General features: G+C 36.2%; 1 protein-coding gene across 1 annotated transcript in view; it reads left to right on the top strand.

The window, feature by feature from the left end:
* SCN3A (sodium voltage-gated channel alpha subunit 3) overlaps positions 1 to 23,171 on the top strand; it is an 87,641-nt gene extending 64,470 nt beyond the window's left edge. The window contains exons 20-26 of the mRNA XM_040229262.1: positions 11,704 to 11,826; positions 14,107 to 14,379; positions 15,240 to 15,293; positions 16,316 to 16,453; positions 17,666 to 17,770; positions 19,104 to 19,374; positions 19,916 to 23,171. Of these exons, the coding sequence (XP_040085196.1) occupies positions 11,704 to 11,826; positions 14,107 to 14,379; positions 15,240 to 15,293; positions 16,316 to 16,453; positions 17,666 to 17,770; positions 19,104 to 19,374; positions 19,916 to 21,111 (2,160 nt within the window). The 3' untranslated portion in view covers positions 21,112 to 23,171. The remainder of the gene's footprint in view (positions 1 to 11,703; positions 11,827 to 14,106; positions 14,380 to 15,239; positions 15,294 to 16,315; positions 16,454 to 17,665; positions 17,771 to 19,103; positions 19,375 to 19,915) is intronic.
* The last annotated feature ends 633 nt before the right edge of the window (positions 23,172 to 23,804 follow it).

Here is a 23,804-nt window from a genome sequence, read left to right as displayed (position 1 = left end):
TTCGGTGTCTGGTGTGAGCCCACTTCGTGATTCATAGGCAGCAGTCTTCTCACTATGTCTTCACATGGAGGAAGGGGCAAACAAGCTCTCTGGGGTGTCTTTTATAAGTAAAGGCGCTAATCCCACCCATGAGGGCTCTGCCTTCATGACCTAATCCCCTCAAAGACTCTCCAAATACCTTCACACTAGGGACCAGGTTTCAACATATGAATTTGAGGGGCACATAGACATTGACTATAACAATGAGCCAGTTATTTGAATACCTGAGGGATTAGAAAAAAGCAATCTCAAGACCTTGAAGTATGAGCCAAGGACACTCAAGAGACGGAAAAAAAAAAAAACTGTTGTGCTTGTGCGTGATGAAACACAGGCAATAGTAATAGATGCTGACTTCAGAAAGACACCCAAGGGCCTTGGTAAGAAGTTCATGTTTTCTGTTATTTAATGTGTGCTTGGCCGCTCAGTTGTGCCCAACTCTTTGCAACCCCATGGATTGTAGCCCGCCTGGCTCCTCTGTTCATGGACTTTTTCTTTCTTTCTTTCTTTCTTTCTTTATTTATTTATTTATTTTACTTTACAATTCTGTATTGGTTTTGCCATACATTGACATGAATCCACCACGGGTGTACATGCGTTCCCAAACATGAACCCCCCTCCCACCCCCCTCCCCACAACATCTCTCTGGGTCATCCCCATGTACCAGCCCCAAGCATGCCATATCCTGCATCGGACACAGACTGGCGATTCGATTCTTACATGATATTATACATGTTTCAATGCCATTCTCCCAAATCATCTCACCCTCTCCCTCCCCCTCTGAGTCCAAAACTCCGCTATACACATCTGTGTCTTTTTTGCTGTCCTGCATACAGGGTCATCATTGCCATCTTTCTAAATTCCATATATATGTGTTAGTATACTGTACTGGTGTTTTTCCTTCTGGCTTACTTCACTCTGTATAATCGGCTCCAGTTTCATCCATCTCATCAGAACTGATTCGAATGTATTCTTTTTAACGGCTGAGTAATACTCCATTGTGTATATGTACCACTGCTTTCTTATCCATTCATCTGCTGATGGACATCTAGGTTGTTTCCATGTCCTGGCTATTATACACAGTGCTGCGATGAACATTGGGGTACATGTGTCTCTTTCAATTCTGGTTTCCTCAGTGTGTATGCCCAGCAGTGGGATTGCTGGGTCATAAGGCAGTTCTATTTGCAATTTTTTAAGGAATCTCCACACTGTTCTCCATAGTGGCTGTACTAGTTTGCATTCCCACCAACAGTGTAAGAGGGTTCCCTTCTCTCCACACCCTCTCCAGCATTTATTGCTTGCAGATTTTTGGATCGCAGCCATTCTGACTGGTGTGAAGTGATACCTCATTGTGGTTTTGATTTGCATTTCTCTAATAATGAGTGATGTTGAGCATCTTTTCATGTGTTTGTTAGCCATCCGTATGTCTTCTTTGGAGAAATGTCTATTTAGTTCTTTGGCCCATTTTTTGATTGGGTCGTTTATTTTTCTGGAATTGAGCTGCAGGAGTTGCTTGTATATTTTTGAGATTAGTTGTTTGTCAGTTGCTTCATTTGCTATTATTTTCTCCCATTCGGAAGGCTGTCTTTTCACTTTGCTTATATTTTCCTTTGTTGTGCAGAAGCTTTTAATTTTAATTAGGTCTCATTTGTTTATTTTTGCTTTTATTTCCAGAATTCTGGGAGGTGGATCATAGAGGATCCTGCTGTGGTTTATGTTGGAGAGTGTTTTGCCTATGTTCTCCTCTAGGAGTTTTATAGTTTCTGGTCTTACATTTAGATCTTTAATCCATTTTGAGTTTATCTTTGTGTGCAGTGTTAGAAAGTGATCTAGTTTCATTCTTTTACAAGTGGTTGACCAGTTTTCCCAGCACCACTTGTTAAAGAGATTGTCTTTACTTCATTGTATATTCTTGCCTCCTTTGTCAAAGATAAGGTGTCCATATGTGTGTGGATTTATCTCTGGGCTTTCTATTTTGTTCCATTGATCTATATTTCTGTCTTTGTGCCAATACCATACTGTCTTGATGACTGTGGCTTTGTAGTAAAGCCTGAAGTCAGGCAAGTTGATTCCTCCAGTTCCATTCTTCTTTCTCAAGATTGCTTTGGCTATTCGTGGTTTTTTGTATTTCCATACAAATCCTGAAATTATTTGTTCTAGTTCTGTGAAACATACCGCTGGTAGCTTGATAGGGATTGCATTGAATTTGTAAATTGCTTTGGGTAGTATACTCATTTTCACTATATTGATTCTTCCGATCCATGTTCATGGACTTTTTCAGGCAAGAATACTGGAGTAGGTTGCCTTTTCCTGCTCCAGCAGATCTTCCCAACCCAAGGATCGAACCTGTGTCTTTCGTGTCTCCTGCACTGGCAGGTGGATTCTTTACCACTGTGCCACCCATGAAGTTCCAATACTACATCATAGCCCAAAAGCCGAGAATGTAATTTAATGTATACTGATGACAGTTACAATGGGAAACTCAAGGGAGGGGTGGTGAGCATGGTTCTGTTCTACTGTTCTTAAATGATCACATCTGGCTATGGAGAAGGAACAGCAAAAACATCAAACCAGGGAGACCAATGAGGGAACTGTGTTAATGGTCTAGGAAAGAGAAAATTATGTCTTAGACTAATGTGGTTAAGACTTACTGGTGAACTGGATATAAAGAATGAAGAAAAAGGAGATTCAAAAAATATTTTTTTCAATCTTAACAAATGGGTAGAAGATGAAACCATTAACTGGAATCAGGAAGATCAGAAAACAGGCTTGACAGGACAAGCAGATGGTAGATGGAAGAGGGATGTACTAAGTTTGAGATGCCAATTAGACATTGAAGAGTATGCGGTGAGGTTTACACAAGGCTTGGGATCGAGGGGAAGTTAACACCTGATTATTAATTGAGAAGTCATCAGGAAATAGATGGTTTTTGAAGTCATGAATCAACTGGATTAGCTCATGTAGGCAGAGAATGCAACATGATAAACACAAGAGCCCAGATCAAACTCTAGGGACACTTCAACTTTTAGAAGTTACACAAAAAACAAGGTATTTTACAAAAAAAAAAAAAATTACACAAAAAATCCAGTAAACTAGATTGAGAAGTAGCAATTAGGAAAAAAAAAAGGAAAACAGAATATACATGGTATCATAGAAGTCCAGAGGATCAATTTAGTCAAAGGCTGCAAGGAAGGCAAGTGACATGGGTACTGAGAAATGATGTTAGTTTTGGCAGAATGGATATCACTGGTGTCATGGTTAAGAGATGTCTCATGAAAGTACTAGAATAGAGTACTAGAAACACTGGGAAAATTGAGGAAAGAATGGAGGTGAGGAGACAGAGACAGCAAGTATGATAATTCTGGTTGGAATCAAGTCAGACAACTTAAACCATGTCTTTCTTTGACAGAATGGCATACTCGATGGACCACTTTTTCTGATTCTGTATAACTTTTTTGTCCTATCCAAAGACCAAAAGATACTATCTTCATATGAAAACCAAACTATCCTGTATTATAACTATACAAGCTATATTTTAGGTGCTATTATTATCCACAGAATGAACTGAACATGTATTAAATTGATCATAGTTTATGGGGAAAAAAAATCACATTTCTTATACTCCTTACAGATTTTTGCATAAATTTCATCCCTAAGAAAATACACTGGGCATCTATCCTGACAACTTCAAATTTGGTTCTAAATTATTCTAAGCTGCTAAGTGTCCAAAACACACTCCAGGTAAAGATTCGACTATCATAAAATATTTATTGCCCACAAGTAATTTCCACTTTACAGACAGCACAGGCTGCTGATGTGGCTGAAATGGATGCTTGATATCTGCTACTCAGACGTCCTGCTTGCTCAAGTGCTCCTTAGAATCCTCATTAGCTGCTCTGATGAAGTGAACAAAAGCAGAACAGGGACATTTTCTGATTCTAATGTGTATTTTCAATTGTTATCAACATCTAGAATCTGGTAACCCCCACCTTAGTTCTTGACATTTATTCTTGACATATCAGCATCCTCAATAATGAAGCCAGAATTGTTATTGCTATTAGTAGCCACAACAAGATGCCTAGCCCTTCCTGTGGGAATAGCACTGATTAAGAGCCTTACCTAATAACAGAGAAAATTGGTAACTCTGATTTAATACTTATTGTGTACAACTGTGGCAAAAATCACTTTATATATGTTAATTCACCTAATCTTCAAAACTCTGTAAATTAGAAACCAAAATTACTCTCATTTTGCAGATGAGTAAACTAAGCAAAGAAAGGTTGTTGTTGTAAACACAGTAAATAAGAAAGAGGCTTGGTGGCTCAGATGGTAAAAAATCTGCCTGAGATACAAGAGATCCAGGTTTGATTCCTGGGTCAGGAAGATCCCCTGGAGAAGGGAATGGCTACCCACTCCAGTATTCTTGTCTGAAGTGGACAGAAGAGCCTGGTGGGCTACAGTCCACGGGCTATGTCCACGTGGCTACAGCTGTGAGAGTTGGACACGACTGAGTGACTAACACTACCAAGACAGAGGCTAAGCTGGTTTTGTAACCAAGGAATCTGGCTCTAATGACCCTACTTCCTAACCCCCTACATTACAAATCTCATTGTCAGTATATCTTTTCAATAATATATTATTAATCCTCAACAATCCTGCGATGTAATTCTTAATATTACCTTTACTTTGCTACTAATAAAATGAGGTTTATAAAATGAAATTTAGAGATGTCACACAGCTATAGGTAACAGAGATACCCCTGTCTAGCACTGTACTCCTTCTTTGTTCTGTGTTTTGCAACAGAGCCCAGATAAATTTAAAGGTCAAAAAGTTCGCACTAGTCAAAAAGTTCTCACGTTACACTCTGAAGATGGCAGGCTTTGGCAATGGTGAATGAAAACAATAAGATGTCTTACCAGTACATACCTGCTATGAATTTTACCTGCAGCTCTTGTGGAAAGATTTGATTAAATTAAGAGAACTTCGAGATAAAAGAACTGGATAGCTATAAATTACTGTCATTTCATATCAATTTCTGGTCTCTCAGACATAGTTCTATGTAAACAGTCTAGTATGTGCTTTGGCTTTTTCTGCAAATGCCTCCTAGTAGGAATGACTCACTTTGCTCCTTTTTGGGGAGTATCTAATTCTTTCACCATTATCAGTGTATTAATAAGAAAAAATTTTCGCTGGCTAGGTTTAAAGAAATAATCCTATTAACAGCATAAATTCTGTGTTCCATGTTTTAAAAGACTATGAGTTTTAGCACAATTCTGGTCTTTCCTTAAACCCCATTCACATTTCTAATTGCCTCCCAGATCATACCTCCTGACACTCCTCCTGACTGAGTACAATGCTTACATTTACCCTACAATCATGCATTTCTTCCTGAATGTCCTGTTTACTCTGGTAGTAGTGTTTTTATGAAGCTAAGCTAAATGTCCTATCTTCAGCCTCTCCCTCTCTTTTACACCTCACAGTCAATCAGCAAATTCTACTCCAGATTACCAACTGAAAAATGAATTGGAGGTCTGAACCCTTCTCTTCAACACCATACCAACACCACTATGACTAGCTGGACCAAGCAATGGCTTCCTAGAAAGAGCCACATGGCTCTTTCTTTTTCTAAAAGCATTCCCGTGAGAGATTATACCAGCTCACCACTGCTAAGATTCTGAGCATGAAACTGAAGGCAGATAAGGGTTCTCATGTATAATATTAATAATGACTAATCTTTGCCTTAAATCATTTAATCATAACAATCACCACCCTGGCATCCACTGTTATGATCTCGATTTTGTAGATTAAGAAATTAGACACAGAATAATTCCTTACCTATTAACTTATTATATATTGCATTGGCCAAAAAGTTCAATAGAAAGTTCATTCACTTTTTCTGTATAGAAAAATCCAAATGAACTTTTTGGCCAACCCGATAACATATGTTTGTTATATTAAATGTCAAAAACAATTCTTATTTTCCTAGAAATAATAATACTTAAACCTAAGGATAGATTCCCAATTATTAATACATACCCCATAAGTAATCATGCTATCAATCAGACCAGCACTCAAGTATTTTCCAGTAGAGTGAGTACTTGATTAAAGATAATATATCCATTAGTAAAGTTACTGTGATTTATCTTTCCAATGTGAATAACATATTGTTTTATATTGCTTTAATTGTCTTGAAATTACTGAATCATAGAATTCCAGGCAAGAAAGCAAACTTAGAAATCACCTGATTCAAAATTCTCATTTTATTAAAATAAATGGTGTCTGGAATATTTAAATGAAATTCCTATGGAACCCATAGTATCTATATTCCACAGTGCAGTTCAGTGATGTACCACCAGAATTTACTCATCCGTTCTCCAGGAATGAGCACTAAGGTTATCTCCAGTTTCCCTCTGCCATAAACAAAACCATCATTACTGAGATGTCTTTACATGTCTGGTGAGCACTATGAATTTCCTGTGCTTAGTTGCTCAGTCATGTTTGACTCTTTGCAATCCCATGGACTGTGGCCCACCAGGCTCCTCTGTCCATGGGGTTCTCCGGGCAAGAATACTGGAGTGGGTTGCCGTGCCCTCCTCTGAATTTCCGAGTCATGTAAAAAGCTATAGACAAATAAACTGCAAAAACCTATGATAAAAGTAGAAAAATGTCCAAAGTAAAAAGCAGCCTTGGGTTACAAACACCCCTTATATAAAAGTGTAAGGACTCTCATTCCTGACTGATGATGCTTATGAACTGCTCTTCATTTCTCAAACACTGGGTGGTCTTCACTCCACTCCTACATTACCCATCACAGCTGAAGAATCCTGCCATATCCACTATCCCCAGTCTCCCATCTTTGCCAAGAGCCCTCTGCCATCACTTCCATGGATGCTTTGTACCTGTCCCTCACTACCAACTAAGCCCTTTTTAGAAGCTGTGTATCTGACAATAAACAGAACTGTTCTGGGCTGAAAGGGAGGAGATATGCACCCAGGAATCTGAAACGTTAGGTGCCTGCTCTCGGAAATACTCAGTTAGACCACAGACTGTTTAAACCCTATGATAGTATTAATGGAAAACCCTCCATTGTATGATGTATTAAAGAGGCTTTTGTGGTCTAACAGGGAAATCCAACCACAATGCAGCTTATTGCTGCTATGTTCTGACCTTTGTAGCAAATACAGATTTTACTTTGTAAGCCGCGAAGGAGTATTATGCTCTCTAGCAGAGCTGGGGAGAAGTGGATGAAGGCAGTCAAGAATGCCCAGCTTCCCTATGTAGAGACTTTGAATCAATTCTGTTCTCAGTGCCATGCATTACCCCCTGTTTTAGGAGAACATGGTGCCTCCAGGTCCAGAGCCTTTTCAGAGCCCACTAGGAAAATTTGACTTACTTCTGCAAGCACTTGGGTTTCTGCTGCTGCTTTTGCTCTGTGGAGAAAGTGATCGTTCCAGGGCACTTTATTTTTTTTTAAACTCAAGAATTTTTTAAAACCTTTTTTCTTCTTGTCCCTTTGTGCATTCTCTGTGTATTCTTTAGATTTCCTTTTATTTGAATTTCAATAAGGAGTATAAATAAATGTGCTGTTCAAACAAATATATTAAAATGAAAGTTTAGAGGGAATTTGTATGTTATGGTTAATGACCTTTTTGTTACTGATTAGTAGGACTTCTTTTTACATTAAGGAAGTTTACTATTCTGTCACATGTGGTATGACTGATTTGCCGACTTGGGCTTTTGTCTTTTGAGCTTTTTTTGCCATGTAAAAAGGTTTTCATATCGATTTAGTCAAATATATCAGCCTTTTCTTCCCTTTTTGGCTTTTCTTATGCTTATAAAGACCATTTGCTTTAAGATTATTAAAACATTTTCTCATGCTTTTTTTCTCAAAAATTTTTGAGTTTTGTTTCATTGTTCATTTTTATGTTTTAATTTTTGATCAATCTAGAACTTATTGTGGTGTAAGGTGTGAGGTAAGGCTCCAATTCTATTGTCCTCAAAATGATTTTGACATTTTAAAACATTTTAAAATGTCCCCCTTGTTTCTTTCACCTCTCATTTAAAATACTACCATTTTCTATGTGCTAAAACCTGATATGCCAGTATGCCTTGGGTCCAATTTAGATTTGTTTCATTTACTTCTTTGTTTATTTATATGACAGCTTTAATTATTGAAGATCCTATAGTTAGCTTTAATATTGGGTGGAATTTGTCCTTGCTGATTGCTCTTCTTAAAACAATAATATTTTAGATTATTCTTATACTGTTTTTTCTTTATAATATTTTAAGTTTTGTGCAGTTTCAAAAGATACATATAAACTTTAAAAAATTAACATGGAAAATATATTAGAACCTAAAGTAATTATATTATTGTTTATAGCAGTTTTCATTTTATTCTGATTTTTTTAGGTCAACATTAACAAATACGTAAACAATGACTTCTACTTTTCTAACTGTTTTAGCTCTTATTTCTTTTTACAGAAAGTGTTAATAATGTTGGGGGGAAAATAGTTAGTAGCTGGCATTTTTTTTTCATTTCTGGTTTTAATAGAAACACTTCTAAATTGCTCCATTAAAAATCAAGCAAGCTTTTGCACTGAAATGTATCATTTCAATGTATGGAGGTGATCCTATGGTTTTAATTTTTTAACTGCTTATACTGAAGTTAAAAAATTATCTTTAGCCATTTTTAAGGGAAATCATGTCATATCATTTGGTTCATTAAACAATCACAGGACTTCCAAGGTCTTCTTCAGAACCATCACCTCCTTCCTGTATTATTACTTTCGTTCCCAGTCTCAACTGCCACTGGAATGTGGAAGGTGTGACTGACAACTAAAGCACCCCCGAGGCGTCTAGCACAGACAGTTTCATATATTTTGTGGATAGTAAGGTACCTAGAGTCATGTAACTTTGTGTTTAACATTCAGGTTTTGGTAAAGAGGTTCTGTTACAGTTAGGATACCTTAGTAAGAATGTCTTCTGTGTTGAGCGTAAGCGACTAAAACACTGTCTTGAAAGATCGAGTATGAAGCTGCTGAGGTGGAAATCACACTGGACCTGAAAACAGAAACTCCAGTTATATTCTTGCCCCTTGCTGCCTTTTCTTGGACTAATCATTTGACTACTCTGAGACACAGCTCATGAGTGGAAAAGATCATTGTAAGTTTTACAGCACCTTACCAATATAACTGAGGAGCCCAGCGAGCTACAGTCCAAGGAGCTGCAGAGAGTTGGACATGACTGAGCACGCCCGCATGCACCAATATTGGGTGCATTAGGCATCATTATTAGGCATCATCACTATTAGGCATCATCTTCCAATTTTAAGAATATTTCAAATCTTTAAAATTAACTTCAAAATTGAGTTTAAACAATATTTGCTGCTGCTGCTAAGTCACTTCAGTCGTGTTCGACTCTGTGCAACCCCACAGACGGCAGCCCACCAGGCTCCCCCAGCCCTGGGATTCTCCAGGCAAGAACACTGGAGTGGGTTGCCATTCCCTTCTCCAGTGCATGAAAGTCAAAAGTGAAAGTGAAGTCACTCAGCCATGTCCAATTTAGTTTTTCACAATAATTAATGCAATAAAATGAGTTTTTATTCTACACATGACAGGTGCATAAAAAGGGGGGGTTCACTAGTGTCCAGCTTCTCTAGCAATGCACAGAGCCACCCCAAGTGTGATGGGGTTGTTATATGCAAGTAGTGTCTCTCAGCTCTGAAGCCACAACTTGCTGTCCTTTCAGAATCTCCTGGCTCTAGCCATTATCTTTCCTTTCCTTTTAAAGCATGAGTTTCCTTACGTCACAGTCATGAGAAATTTCCTGCCACTTCCCTTTAAATGGGGCTTCCCTGGTGGCTAAGATGGTAAAGAATCTGCCTCCAATGCAAAAGACCTGGGTTTGATTCCTGGGTCAGGAAGATCCCCTAGAGAAGGAAATGGTAGTATTCTTGCCTGGAGAATTCCATGGACAGAGGAGCCTAGCAGGCTATAGTCCATGGGGTCGTAAAGAGTCAGACAAGACTGAGCGACTGACACTTTCACGTTCCCTTTAAATGCCCAGGTCTCAGGACCTGGTTGGGAAGATAAGTCTTCAGAAGCAGCTGCAGAAACTTAAAGAAGTTGTGAATGCTTCCTGAGGCAAATGAGTCCGGAATGTAGAAGGCCTGCGTGTTTAATAATAACCTTCCCCATCTTCCTAGTCTTCTGTAGCAGTGAACACTAGACAGAAATTAATAGCTCAGTAAATTATACTGCCACTAGTCAAGTCTAACATTCAAGTCATTTATTTTTCTGTTCAATACTAACAATAAGGGGATAGTGGCTCCATCTGCCTTAAAATCTCAGTTCTGGTTTTGGTGTCACCTCTACACCACGGTCCTGAGGCCATCCAGTGGATGTATAAATTATCCTCTCTCCTCTGTATCAAGAAAAGGACTAGCTATATATAATCCTTACAAGAAATGAAGATAATCATTCAAGTCATTTCTTGAGTTTTGTGGTTCAGATTAAGAATGAATTTCTGGTAATGGAGGGAAAAGATTAAGATACAGTTTTGAAGTCCAATCACTTGGATTCTAACTTCATCTCTTTCTACCTGTACATCTTTTTTTTTTTTTTTAAAGAGGAGAGTTGTGGGAGAAACTCAACTTCTTTATCAGTGAAAAGGCAAAAGTAATACTACATACTTCTTGAGATTTATAGGTGTAAGACAATCAGAACAGAACCTAGCATATAGTAAATGTTCAACACTTAATAAATGCTGGCTTCCCTGGAGGAGGGCATGGCAACCCACTCTAGTATTCTTGCCTGGAGAATCTCCATGGACAGAGGAGTCTGGCAGGCTATAGTCCATGGGGTCGCAAAGAGTCAGACATGACTAAGTGACTAAGCCAGCCTATTAAAAGAAAATCAAAGCAAATAGTGCTTCTTCCTCCTAAAAAAGACATGTCTTCTTTAACCTTTCATATATTTAAGTAAAACAACATTTATGTAAATATCAGAAAGATATATCATCACTCTGAATGAGAGGTATTGTATTCTAACTCATAAATCCAATAGTTTAGGTTAAAAAAAAACTTCATTGTTATGAAACTATGTGGTCTGATAAAATGTTTTTACAGGCAATATTTTCTTCTTTGTTTATTTATCCAACATATACTGACTAAAGATATTCAACCAGGTATTATTAGAAACACTGAAAGAAGAATGTTTCATTTCAGTCCATAAGAAGTTAATGTGACCTGGAAGTATGGTCAGTGCCTGCAATACATGTAACCAGGATACCGCAAAACTTGGAAATGAAGTATGATTATTAATCAATGATGTTAAACACAGATCTATGAAGGATATGACTTTTGAATTAAATACCGAATCATCAGTGGTCCATGTTCAGGCTGAAAAGGGCTCCATGGGTAAAATATCTAGCTGGAGGGCCTTATGGATGTTTACATAAGTGGGCAAGGACTCCAGTTTCACTGGTAAGAAAAGCAATTAATATGAGACTGGAAAGGTAAAATGAGCACACTACTGTGTAGAAAATGAAGGCTGCCAAGGGCTGTCTAAAGCTTTGTTTGATTGGCACTAAAGAAGAGATATTACATCTCATGCCTCTAGTCAATAGTTTATTTCCTGGTGGACTGACTGATATTTGTTTTTTCTTCAGGTTTCTTTGGTTAGCTTGGTAGCCAATGCTCTTGGCTACTCAGAACTTGGTGCCATCAAATCCCTACGGACATTAAGAGCTTTAAGACCACTGAGAGCTTTATCCCGGTTTGAAGGCATGAGGGTAAGAAGAATAAAAGCTCTCATGATTCATATTAAAATTAAATGTAGGTAATGATTTAGATACAGAGGGGTGCCACACTCTTCTGACACTTATTTCATAGAATTATACAATTTCAAAGCAGAAATCCTAAAGATCACTACACCTACCCTCCTGAAATTAAAACAGACTCTCAAAAATTTTTTTTGTGGCAGTACTAAAACTAGAATCCAGGTCTCCTGGTAACAGATCAAGGATGTTTCCACACAACTACAAACTCTGTGTTGCCATTTATTTCTTTTCACTGCTTATACATTTTATAATGACTGTTTACTACTGACATTCATCCTAGGAGGAGATATTCTTCCTTTCAATAGGTAGTTTGATTTCTTAAAAATAACTAGTAATGAAGTTTTTGTGTGCTCTACTTCTTTCATTAATATTGGTAATAAAAAGTTGTTGTGCAGGAAAACAACACTAAATTGTAGCCTCTGACAAAATCTGCATATCCTAAGCAACCTAAGTAGGGGTTAGGATAATTAAGCATTGCAGGCAACTCCTGGGGTTTGTTTTACAGACCTCCCTTTTAAGTGAGCATTCTGAATGAGGTTCACTTTTTCCATTAGCACTTGTATTTGCCCCTCCATCTCTCTTCCTTAGTGTATACATTTTATGCATCTAAACATAAAGTACACAATATTCACATCTACTTGCCACACCCCTCAAAATACTAGTTAGCACTAAGGCCAGCTTTGTTTAATCCAGCTTGCAAATGCACATGGATATTGAATTTCTTCTAGGCCATAGGGCTTTTATGTTAGGAGGTGGTTTGTTGAAGCACTAAAAACACTTCAGCCTTGACTTTGAGATTCACTCACCAGGAAGAATGAAACCACTCTCCAGATGTGCCGTAAGCAAGGAAATGCTTAGTGTTACATTATAATTTTACTTCATTGTTACTTGATAAATAAACACACAAGATAAAATTTTTTTAAAATTATGTAATTTCAAGTTTTTTCCATACCAATCTTTTAGTATTACTGACATTATTTAAGCCTTCATCTAATTGCATGGTTCCATATCAATAATTCATTTTTGAGGGCAGACAGCAACTGAACAAAATTAAAAATTTCCAAATTTGCTCTAATCTGAAAACTATTCTACATTAACATTTTTAATTCTCATAATATGACAGAATTAATATTCTAGGTATAAAATATGGTAAAATGTATCATGCACTTACTTGATGATAAGAAAATTTATGGGAGGTCATATTACACAAATTTTAGAGCAAAAAAACCTGGTTTTGGTATAATATACATGACAATTTCTATAAGAAATAAGATTCAACTAGTATATGAAGTTTTTACAATTTTGGATTTCAAGTTTTGATATTAATTTAAAATTCTTTGGTGTTGATTTCTAAAATAATGTTTCAGTATTTAAAAATAATAGTTTCACTTATAAGTGCTTAACAAAATAGTCACAATATTAATTAACTAGATAAAACAGATTAATTAGATAAGAAAACATACAAACTGCTAGAGATCTGAAAATACATATTAATCTCTTCTGAATTCAATTAGAGGAAAGGTGATGGAACTTCTCCTTCAACAAATAGGTTGGCCTGGGTTGGTAAAGTAATGAGTGCCCTGAAGTAAACCATTAAGAGATTTGGAACAATAATAATGGGAATACGTTCAGTGCTTTTATGTCCAGAGATAAATTCCATCTTATTTCCCATCTTAATTCACTTTTTTAAAAATTAGGAATTATCAGTAGGGGAAAAAATGACCTTGTAAATTCCTAATACTATTCTTCATCATCATCAAAAGTTAGCTTGATCTGGGGACACAGATTTAAAGCATTATCATTACTTTGTTTCTTTGTAGTGGGTTTGTTTAACCATGTTTTCAAACCACCAATTATTCATTAATACCTTTGAAAATTAAAATGAATTGCTGAATGATGATTACTTCTTCTGTTGGTATTTAATACATTTTTTTTTCTGTTTTTCCCTAGCATACAAAAATTTTCTGACTCCATCTTACTCTATCAGGTTTTTGTTTATTTCTTTTCATACTTTGGAATATTTTGCTTTCCTTAAATCCTTTAGCTTCTTAGTTGTGTCACTGTCTGTTTTCCCTTACTGAATATGTTCTAGAAAATATTGGAAGAAACAACTTGTCTACCCAGATTTTTATTTAACTCATTAAACACCCATTTTATGTTAACTATATAATGGAAGAAATGGTTTTCATTTTAACAATTTGTAAGCTGCCTTATCCTTATCTCCTCTTCTAGGTCGTTGTGAATGCTCTTGTTGGAGCAATTCCCTCTATCATGAATGTGCTGTTGGTTTGTCTCATCTTCTGGCTGATCTTTAGCATTATGGGTGTGAATTTGTTTGCTGGCAAGTTCTACCACTGTGTAAACACTACAACGGGTAGCATGTTTGATGTTAGTGAAGTTAACAATTTGAGTGACTGTCAGGCTCTTGGCAAGAAAGCTCGGTGGAAAAATGTGAAAGTAAATTTTGATAATGTTGGCGCTGGCTATCTTGCACTGCTTCAAGTGGTAAGTACCTACTGTATGAGTTTTGAAAAAGATTTCAAGTAAATCATTTCTCTGATGTTCTTTGAGTGATTAATATCTGACAGCACAAAAGTAGTTGATGATAACAGCTGTGCTCTAACAGCTGTACTCTAACAGCTGTACTATTAGCTTGGCTTGACTGTAAAGAAGATATTTTGCAGTGATTTTAATGTATTTTCCCCAGTGTTCAGTTGTGAGTATGTTTTAATATGATTTTATATTTCTGCTTCCTGTTTTTTCTTATTCTATTATTGTTAATGTGTTAGTACCACTTTTAGTTTTCTGTACCAATAATTGCCAAAGAAGCAATTTTGTATATTAAAATAATAATATATATAGTAGTAATTAATTAAATGTATAGACTATTAGCCAGATAATTAATTGTATCAACATCTTCAGGGTATAGAGCTATTAGGTGTGGAAATGCAAATCTTTTGGTGTGGATTTTAAAATGTGTAATATTTAATTATTTTGACATAATTGACAATATATTAACTAATCAAGAAATTAATCAAAACAGTTGAGTGCTTAAACACACCAGAGGTTTGAATGATAGAGCTTAGCTTCTGAAAGTGATTTGAGATTGAGATTCATCTAGTTAAATGTTAGCACAGAAAAAAACAGAATACCTTCCAAGACAAAACAAGTTCCAGTTTGAAATAAAATCCTATTCTATTTCAGTTTCATTGAAATTTCAACTGTAGAGAATTCAAGCCTCTTTGTAGAGTATTTCAAAATATTATAAAAAAATTATTTGTAATAGCTATCATATTTTCATATGGTAAAATGCATACTGTTGGATTAGGTTTTTATGCAGAATTCAAATATATGTTGTTTAACAGGCCACATTTAAAGGCTGGATGGACATTATGTATGCAGCTGTTGATTCACGAGATGTAAGTATCTCTCAAATAACTATTTATAGTTACTAGATTTTTCCATAGTGAACATTTGTGATAATTTAACTGAAAGGCCCAGAATATTATATTAGAAGCCATCAGAACATTTACAACTGCATGTAGAGATTCTCTTTTTAAGCCAATTCACTTCCATGTAAATGATACTTTGGTTCATATATGTCTATTATACATTTAATAACAGGTCAGTCAGGTCAGTCCAGTAAATGAGACTCTTAAGGTTGGGAAAACTGCTCAGGCAGGAAGGAACTAGTCTCCTCCATCCCTGGAGAGTATGATAAATCAGAGTCTGTGAAGCAGCTTCCAAAAATATCATGATAAAAGTAAGCAAGTTTCAGGAAAACTCAATTTAGAAAATAGGAATAAAAATAGTTCCTCAGCACACATCTGTTTATGCTGAATTTTCCTCTTAGAAGTCGATGTTCTGTTATTAAAGCCTTAACTCCAAGATAAGGAGTTATCTTGGGTTTCAACTCCAAACCCAAGTTGAAAAAACTGCAAAAAAAAAAAAAATTATAGTAAGACAAACAGTAGGTTCAAAATGTTTGCCTCGTTTATACCACTGTTATTTACTCTAAAGAATATGTACAGGTAAGCCCCAATGGGAAAACAGATTTAAGAACAATCATAAAAATTACAAACTTTCAATATACTAGTAGTGTTTGTCACTCAATCATGTCTGACTCTTTGCAACTCCATGGACTAGAGCCCACCAGACTCCTCATTCCTTGGAATTCTCCAGGCAAGAATAATGGAGTGGGTAGCCATTCCCTTCTCCAGGAAATCTTCCTGACACAGAGATGGAACCTGGGTCTCCTGCGTTGCAGGCAGATTATACTAGGTCATACTAATTTAAAAAAAGAACAGCTTTTGCAGAACAATATCTCAGGTCAAGGCAAAAAATAGCTCTACAGAAAGTAACAAAACTCACCAAATTTTTAATTTAGCCCAAGTATTTATTGTGTTTTTAAATGTTATTTAATATTTTCAATATTATTTAGGTTAAACTTCAGCCTGTATATGAAGAAAATCTGTATATGTACTTATACTTTGTCATCTTTATCATCTTTGGGTCATTCTTCACTCTGAATCTGTTCATTGGTGTCATCATAGATAACTTCAACCAACAGAAAAAAAAGATAAGTATTCCTCAGTTCTCACCTTTCCCCATTCTGAGATTGCTTTTTTTTTTTTACATCCCAATAACCAGGACACTCACAGTCATGACCGACTTAGGTCATTTTTATACTCTTTTCCATTCACTATGTGGTGAGTTCAACCGCAGAGGATTCCACCCTCTAACTGGTGGCTCCTCTCCAGGTTCATCCTCTGCAGATCTGCTATAGTGTCATTCTGACTTAGAAATATGACCATATTGCCTCAAAACATCCAGTGGACCTGAATGCTTTACCCTTACTTGCAGAGCCTTTCAGGAATTATCTCCACCCAGTCTTCCAGCTTCATCTCCTCCCACACACTTTCTATATTCACTTCCCTCTTCCTCAGTAACCACCCACCCACCATTAACACTATCACTTGCTACACACACAGCTACATGGATTTTCTGCCCTTTTCTGAACAAGGTATGCTCTTTTCCGTCACTTTACACAGGATATTTTTTTTCCTCCTAAAATGCTTTGTCTAGCAAACCCTTAATCATCCTCTAAAGTCTAGCTTAAGGGTGTTAGTTGCTCAGCCATGTTCTATTCTTTGCAATGCTATGGACTGTAGTCCGCCAGGCTCCTCTGTCCATGGGATCTCCCAGCCAAGAATGCTGGGGTGGGCAGCCATTCTCTTCTCCAGGGGAATCTTTCCAACCCAGGGCTTGAACCTGGGTCTCCTGCATTGCGGGCAGATTCTTTAACATCTGAACCGCTCCCCTACATAAAGCCTGTTTCTGAATCCTGGAGTTTATTGCTACCTCTGCAGTGATGGGTTGTTTTATTTGTTTACATATAGATGCATATAGATACAGATCTACATAATTCTGATACTGAATACATTGTCTTACAGCAAGTGCTCAAAAAGTGTTGAATAAAAAAAATAAAGCCGTCAACACTGAAATGGACTAAGATTTTTTTCTTTAATGAAAATATATTTGAGACCCCTGAGCCTCCTTCTAAACATAATATTATCAAATTAGAATCCTGTACTAATCACAGTTTTATGAGATTATGGGTTTTACATAATGTTAAGGTACTCAGAATTTCACAGGATAAATCTATATGAAGTAGGGTAAGATCCATTTAAAAATTGAAAAGAAGGATTAAAGGAAAGACTCAGAAATATTTTTGTAAAAGTATTGCTGTAATACAGGCTGGATTGTAACCAGTTTCCTACTATGTCTTTACTTTGGAGGTCAAGACATCTTTATGACAGAGGAACAGAAAAAATACTACAATGCAATGAAGAAACTTGGGTCTAAGAAACCTCAGAAACCCATACCTCGGCCTGCAGTAAGAATTACTCATCTCCTTGAACATTCCAAAGCCCTATTTCCATATGATGAAACTGGGCAGTGCTGGTTCAGAACATATTAGGTGATATCACCAATATATATACTATGATCTAATTGTAAAGTACATATTGTATAACACAATTTGTAATTACTACACTCTAAGAATTACTATGTTCTTAAAAATGAGGCAATGTTCTTTATTTGTCAGTTGAAAAGTTCCAAGTCAGAGTTCCCAGTAACTGCTCCCAAAGCAAGCTCGTGCTCCAGCTGCCAACAGTGCACCCAGTTTCTCCTTCTCTGATCTGTTACATGGCCCCCCTCTTATCCTTTTAAGCAGACGAACTTAAAACCTCCCATTCAACAGCCATGGCCTCCCTCTGTGCCATTTGTTCTCTCCATTGTTATAACAGAAAACAATTCTTCACCTACTTAGAAAGGAAAAGGTGTCATCAAAATAGTTGGTTTCAACACACACACACACACACACACAAATGATTTATCCAGAACATATACCCTGTAGAGCTTCATTATAGTGAAAAGACAAAAAGATGGTGTATTATGTCCACAGAATTGTATTCTAAATTATCTATCCTCTTAGATGGGTAAGGAACAAGGAAACTAAGACCCAAGGAAGGTATATATTGTACCCAAAGTCACAAAGCCTATAATTGCTGAACTAGGACTTGACAAAGTCTCATGAATCTTATAAATGACTTCACTTTGCGTAATTTTTAAGAGGGTGCAGTCTGGGCTGGGGTGGCGGGGTAGGGGCTGGAGGGAAGGGAGGGGAGGAAGAAAGTAGGACAGGATACACAAAAGGAAATAAACCTACTTTACTGAATGCCATTTAAGTATTATTGTTAGAAGAAGCAGAATTAAATAAAAAATGACTGATATTTTGAGTCATGGACAGACAGAAGTAAAACAAAATTCAAAATTCCTAAAGTGTTGATAAATCAGCTGGCATATTCATCCATCTAAAAGTCTGTCTACATTAACCTACTTTGTAAATCTTCATTGTGCGTTGTTATATTTTTTGTAAAAATTACCAGTTATTAAAGTCAAGCAAAGCCCATGCACATTATCAGCTAGTTGCCACCAATTTGTGTCATTCAGCTTTGTCTTCCCATAGAATCTAAATAAAACAATTATGCTTTGCTTTTGTCATATGACATTTTCCATTTCCTTCTCTTTTTTTTAACAGATTTGTTTCAAGTAGTGTGAGAAGGGTACACATCCCATGGGCCATATACAGAAGGACTTCATCTGCAAATTTGTGGATCATTATTTATGAAATATGCCTATTAACCTCGTTTTCTCTCTCTTTGTAGAACAAATTCCAAGGAATGGTCTTTGATTTTGTCACCAGACAAGTTTTTGATATCAGTATCATGATCCTTATCTGTCTCAATATGGTCACTATGATGGTAGAAACTGATGACCAGAGCAAATACATGACTCTAGTTTTGTCCCGAATCAACCTTGTGTTCATCATCCTGTTCACTGGAGAATTTGTGCTGAAATTGATCTCCCTCAGATACTACTACTTCACCATAGGTTGGAACATCTTTGATTTTGTGGTAGTGATTCTTTCCATCGTAGGTAAGAATGGTTTATTTACAGAGAAGTATAGTTGTTGAAAAAATCCCCCACAGCCTACCACCTGTGTAACATGGAAATTAGATCTGAGAATCATTATGTGTACAGATCTAAAGTTCGACACTCTTGGTCATTTTCCACTAATTGAAAAATGACAGTATTCAAAAAGAAAGCAATATATTGGAAGATTTCAGAAATAGTCTTTGTTTGCTGCTGAAACATTTCATATATAACTATTCATAGTAATTGGGAGTATGTAATCTTAAAATGCCATATGAGTATGTGAGATTATTTAATTTATAGGATTTTGCAAGAGTCCATATTGGTTTATGACATTATAGAATTACTAAATAAAATTCTATAATCTTTCATTGGTAATATTAGGAAGTGGATCCAAATAGTAAAGATTTATACTCATAACAAATTTATGAGTTTTGTTTATTTCAATAAACAAATTTATTGTTTTCAATAACCTCGCAAAGAAAAAGCATTCATATAAGCCTAAAATAATCACTGTTTAGCGGTTTTCTGTATTTTTCCATAGGTATGTTTCTGGCTGAGCTGATAGAGAAATATTTTGTGTCCCCCACCTTGTTCCGAGTGATCCGTCTTGCCAGGATTGGCCGAATCCTGCGTCTGATCAAAGGGGCCAAGGGGATCCGCACGCTGCTCTTTGCTTTGATGATGTCCCTTCCTGCGCTGTTTAACATTGGCCTCCTGCTCTTCCTGGTCATGTTCATCTATGCCATCTTCGGAATGTCCAACTTCGCCTATGTTAAAAAGGAAGCTGGAATTGACGATATGTTCAACTTTGAGACCTTCGGCAACAGCATGATCTGCCTGTTCCAGATTACCACCTCTGCTGGCTGGGATGGATTGCTAGCACCTATCCTCAACAGTGCACCTCCAGACTGTGACCCTGACACAATTCACCCTGGCAGCTCAGTTAAGGGAGACTGTGGAAACCCGTCTGTTGGGATTTTCTTCTTCGTCAGTTACATCATCATATCATTTCTGGTCGTGGTGAACATGTACATTGCTGTCATCCTGGAGAACTTCAGTGTTGCTACTGAAGAAAGCGCAGAGCCCCTGAGTGAGGACGACTTTGAGATGTTCTACGAGGTTTGGGAGAAGTTTGATCCCGACGCCACCCAGTTCATAGAGTTCTCCAAGCTCTCTGATTTTGCAGCTGCCCTGGATCCTCCTCTTCTCATAGCAAAACCGAACAAAGTCCAGCTCATTGCCATGGACCTGCCCATGGTCAGTGGGGACAGGATCCACTGCCTTGACATCTTGTTTGCCTTTACAAAGCGTGTTTTGGGTGAGAGTGGAGAGATGGATGCCCTTCGAATTCAGATGGAAGATCGGTTCATGGCATCAAACCCCTCCAAAGTCTCCTATGAGCCCATTACAACCACTCTGAAACGCAAACAAGAGGAGGTGTCTGCTGCTATCATTCAGCGTAATTTCAGGTGTTATCTTTTAAAGCAAAGGTTAAAGAAGGTAGTAAATGAGTATAACAAAGAGGCAATCAAAGGGAGGATTGACTTACCTATAAAAGATGACATGATTATTGACAAATTAAATGGGAACTCCACCCCAGAAAAAACAGATGGAAGTTCCTCTACCACCTCTCCTCCTTCCTATGATAGTGTAACAAAGCCAGACAAAGAAAAATTTGAGAAGGACAAACCAGAAAAAGAAAGCAAAGGGAAAGCGGTCAGGGAAAATCAAAAGTAAAAAAAGAAACAGAATTATCTTTGTGATCAATTGTTTACAGCCTAAGAAGGTAAAGTTTAATGTGTCAACTGAACTCCCAGAGGAGGTCTATGCCAAACTGACTGTTTTAACAAATACTCATGGTCAGTGCCTATAACAAGACAGTGACCTCTCTGTCACTACAACTCTGTGAGTCAGGGTATCAACACTGACAAGAGGTTACTGTTTTCTTTACCAGCTGACACTGCTGAGGAGAAATTCAGTGGCTACCTAGACCATAGGGATAGTTGTGCAAAGTGATCCATTGTAACCACACCAAACACTTTTAGTACAGTACTTGCATCTACTCTATTTTTAACTTCCATATCTGCCATATTTTTACAAACTTTGTTCTAGTGGATTTCCCTGGTCGCTAATTCATAGTTTATTCATAATACTACGTCACTATTTTTGTAAATGAGTTTTAGGTTGAGAAAAAAGAATATAAGAGTCCTGTGTTCCTACTCCACAAGTTTCTTGAAAATAAGACAAGAGCTTTGCCCAAGAGATGAAATTCTTGCTCAAAACCAGAAAAAAATTCTAACAATAATATCAGGTACTTCCATTTTCTAGCCGGCTTTAATTTTGAAAGTGTTTTAGTCTACATTTGTTTATATCTATACAGTTATGTGCCTGTAAAGTCTCCTCTAATTTTTAAAGGATTATTTTTATGCAAAGTATTCTGTTTCAGCAAGTGCAAATTTTATTCTAAGTTCCAGAGCACTATATTTAATTTTGGTTAAATGTTTTCCCAAAAAGAGTAATCTAATAAATCTGTTCTAGAAAAGTATATCTAAAGCATCACTTTAGAATAGTTGTTCCACTTTCTGCTGCAGTATTGCTTTGCCATCTTCTGCTCTCAGCAAAGCTGACATTTTATGTCAATTAAATACACCCTCTGTTATGTAAATAGTTATTTTATCCTGTGGGGGCATATTTGCATATATATATATATATATATACATACATATATATATATATATATATATCCTGATAAACAACTTCTACTAAATCAAATATGTACCACAGTATATGTGTCTTTTGCAAGCTTCCAACAGGGATGTATCCTGCACCATTCATTAAACATAAATAGTTTGAAGACTATCACTAATGCATGTTAATTGCCTATGCTGCTCTATTTTACATAATCCATTCTTCACAAGTCCTGGTTAGAAGTCACATGGTGGTAGTACAGTGATTTCAACCTGCTCTATGTCTAGTATGTCAAGCAGAATAGCTTGCGGTTATTTAAAAGCACTTTTCCTTTTCCATTTTTAATTCAATTTGAGTGTCATACGGTGTCTCTCTAGATTCAAGGAAACACACTGCATACTGCCTACTGTCAAAACATATACTTCGTATTTTGCTAAAAATTGTCCAAAACTTGTTTAAATATAAATAATGTAAAAATATGATCAATTTTATTTGCTGCATTTTATATATAAGATAATTATTTTCAAGTTGATGACATGGCAATTTATTTTACTTTATGCTTTTGCTTTTTATTTTTAATCACAACTCCAAACTTTTGAATCCATTAGACTTTTCAATGGATAATTTCCTAAAATAAAAGTTAGACAAGGGTTTTGTGGATTTCTTTGTTATAATATTTTTTCTATCATTCCAGTAGGATATACATTGGTCAAAAATTCAAACCTAGGTCATTTTCTACCAACTATGGTTGCCTCAATATAACCCTTTATTCATGGAAGGTTTTTTTTTTAACTCAACTTTTGTAGTATTTGCTTATGCAGACTAGTCTTATTTTTTTAATTCCTGCTGCACTAAAGCTATCAGAGATATAACTTGGGCTCTGTCCCTTTTAGCCATGAACATAGTGGCAAAGTTGTGCAATTACTTAACATGATACAAATTTTTGTTTTTGCACAAACCAAAAGAGTAATGTTAATTCCTTTTACACAACTATTTACTTGTAGTGTATTGATGAACTGCATGCAGGGAATTGCTATTATTAAAAAGAATGGTAAGCTATGTCATTATTGAGCCAAATGAATAAATATTTCATTTTTTATTGTATTTAATTTCTTGGCTTCTGTTTTTATTGTTGGAAGTTTAAAATATATATAATTAATGAAACCTGCACTTGATCTGACATTTGTATACATAAAAGTTCACATGAATTTTGTAACAACCTACTGCACGATTTACCAAGAAATACTATAAAGTCAATTAAAAGTAGTTTTTATGAACTTTTCTGTGTGCAAAAGATCAAGCCCAAGTATTCCAACTTGCAAGTTTAACAACAATAATAGTAGCCATCGACAACAGTTATCAATTTCAATTAATTCTCTTGGTTGTAAACATTTTAATCTCAACTCCTCACTACGTAATGTCCAAATTTATTGGTAGTAAATAAATGTTATAGTACATAGTTTGCTACTTAAATTCATTTTATGAATTTCTATTTATACATAAAATATTAATGATGTAGTGACTGAGAAATTACATTAATCTTTTTTTTCCAGGGTCCCTTGGATTTATGTCAGGCTAAAATGAAATATTTATTCTCAATGGAAAACTCCATGTATAATGCTTATAGTTTTGATGAACTGGATCTAAACATGCATTTTACAATTTCACCAATGTAGATGGCATAAGGTGACTTAGTTAGAATTCACTGGCTTCTTTCTGTTCAAGCCAATTTTCAGATTTAG

Source organism: Oryx dammah, unplaced genomic scaffold (assembly GCF_014754425.2).
Source record: "Oryx dammah isolate SB20612 unplaced genomic scaffold, SCBI_Odam_1.1 HiC_scaffold_27, whole genome shotgun sequence".
Lineage (NCBI taxonomy): Eukaryota > Metazoa > Chordata > Mammalia > Artiodactyla > Bovidae > Oryx > Oryx dammah.
The sequence above is the reverse complement of the archived record's forward strand: the minus strand, read 5'-3'. Positions and strand labels throughout refer to the sequence as shown.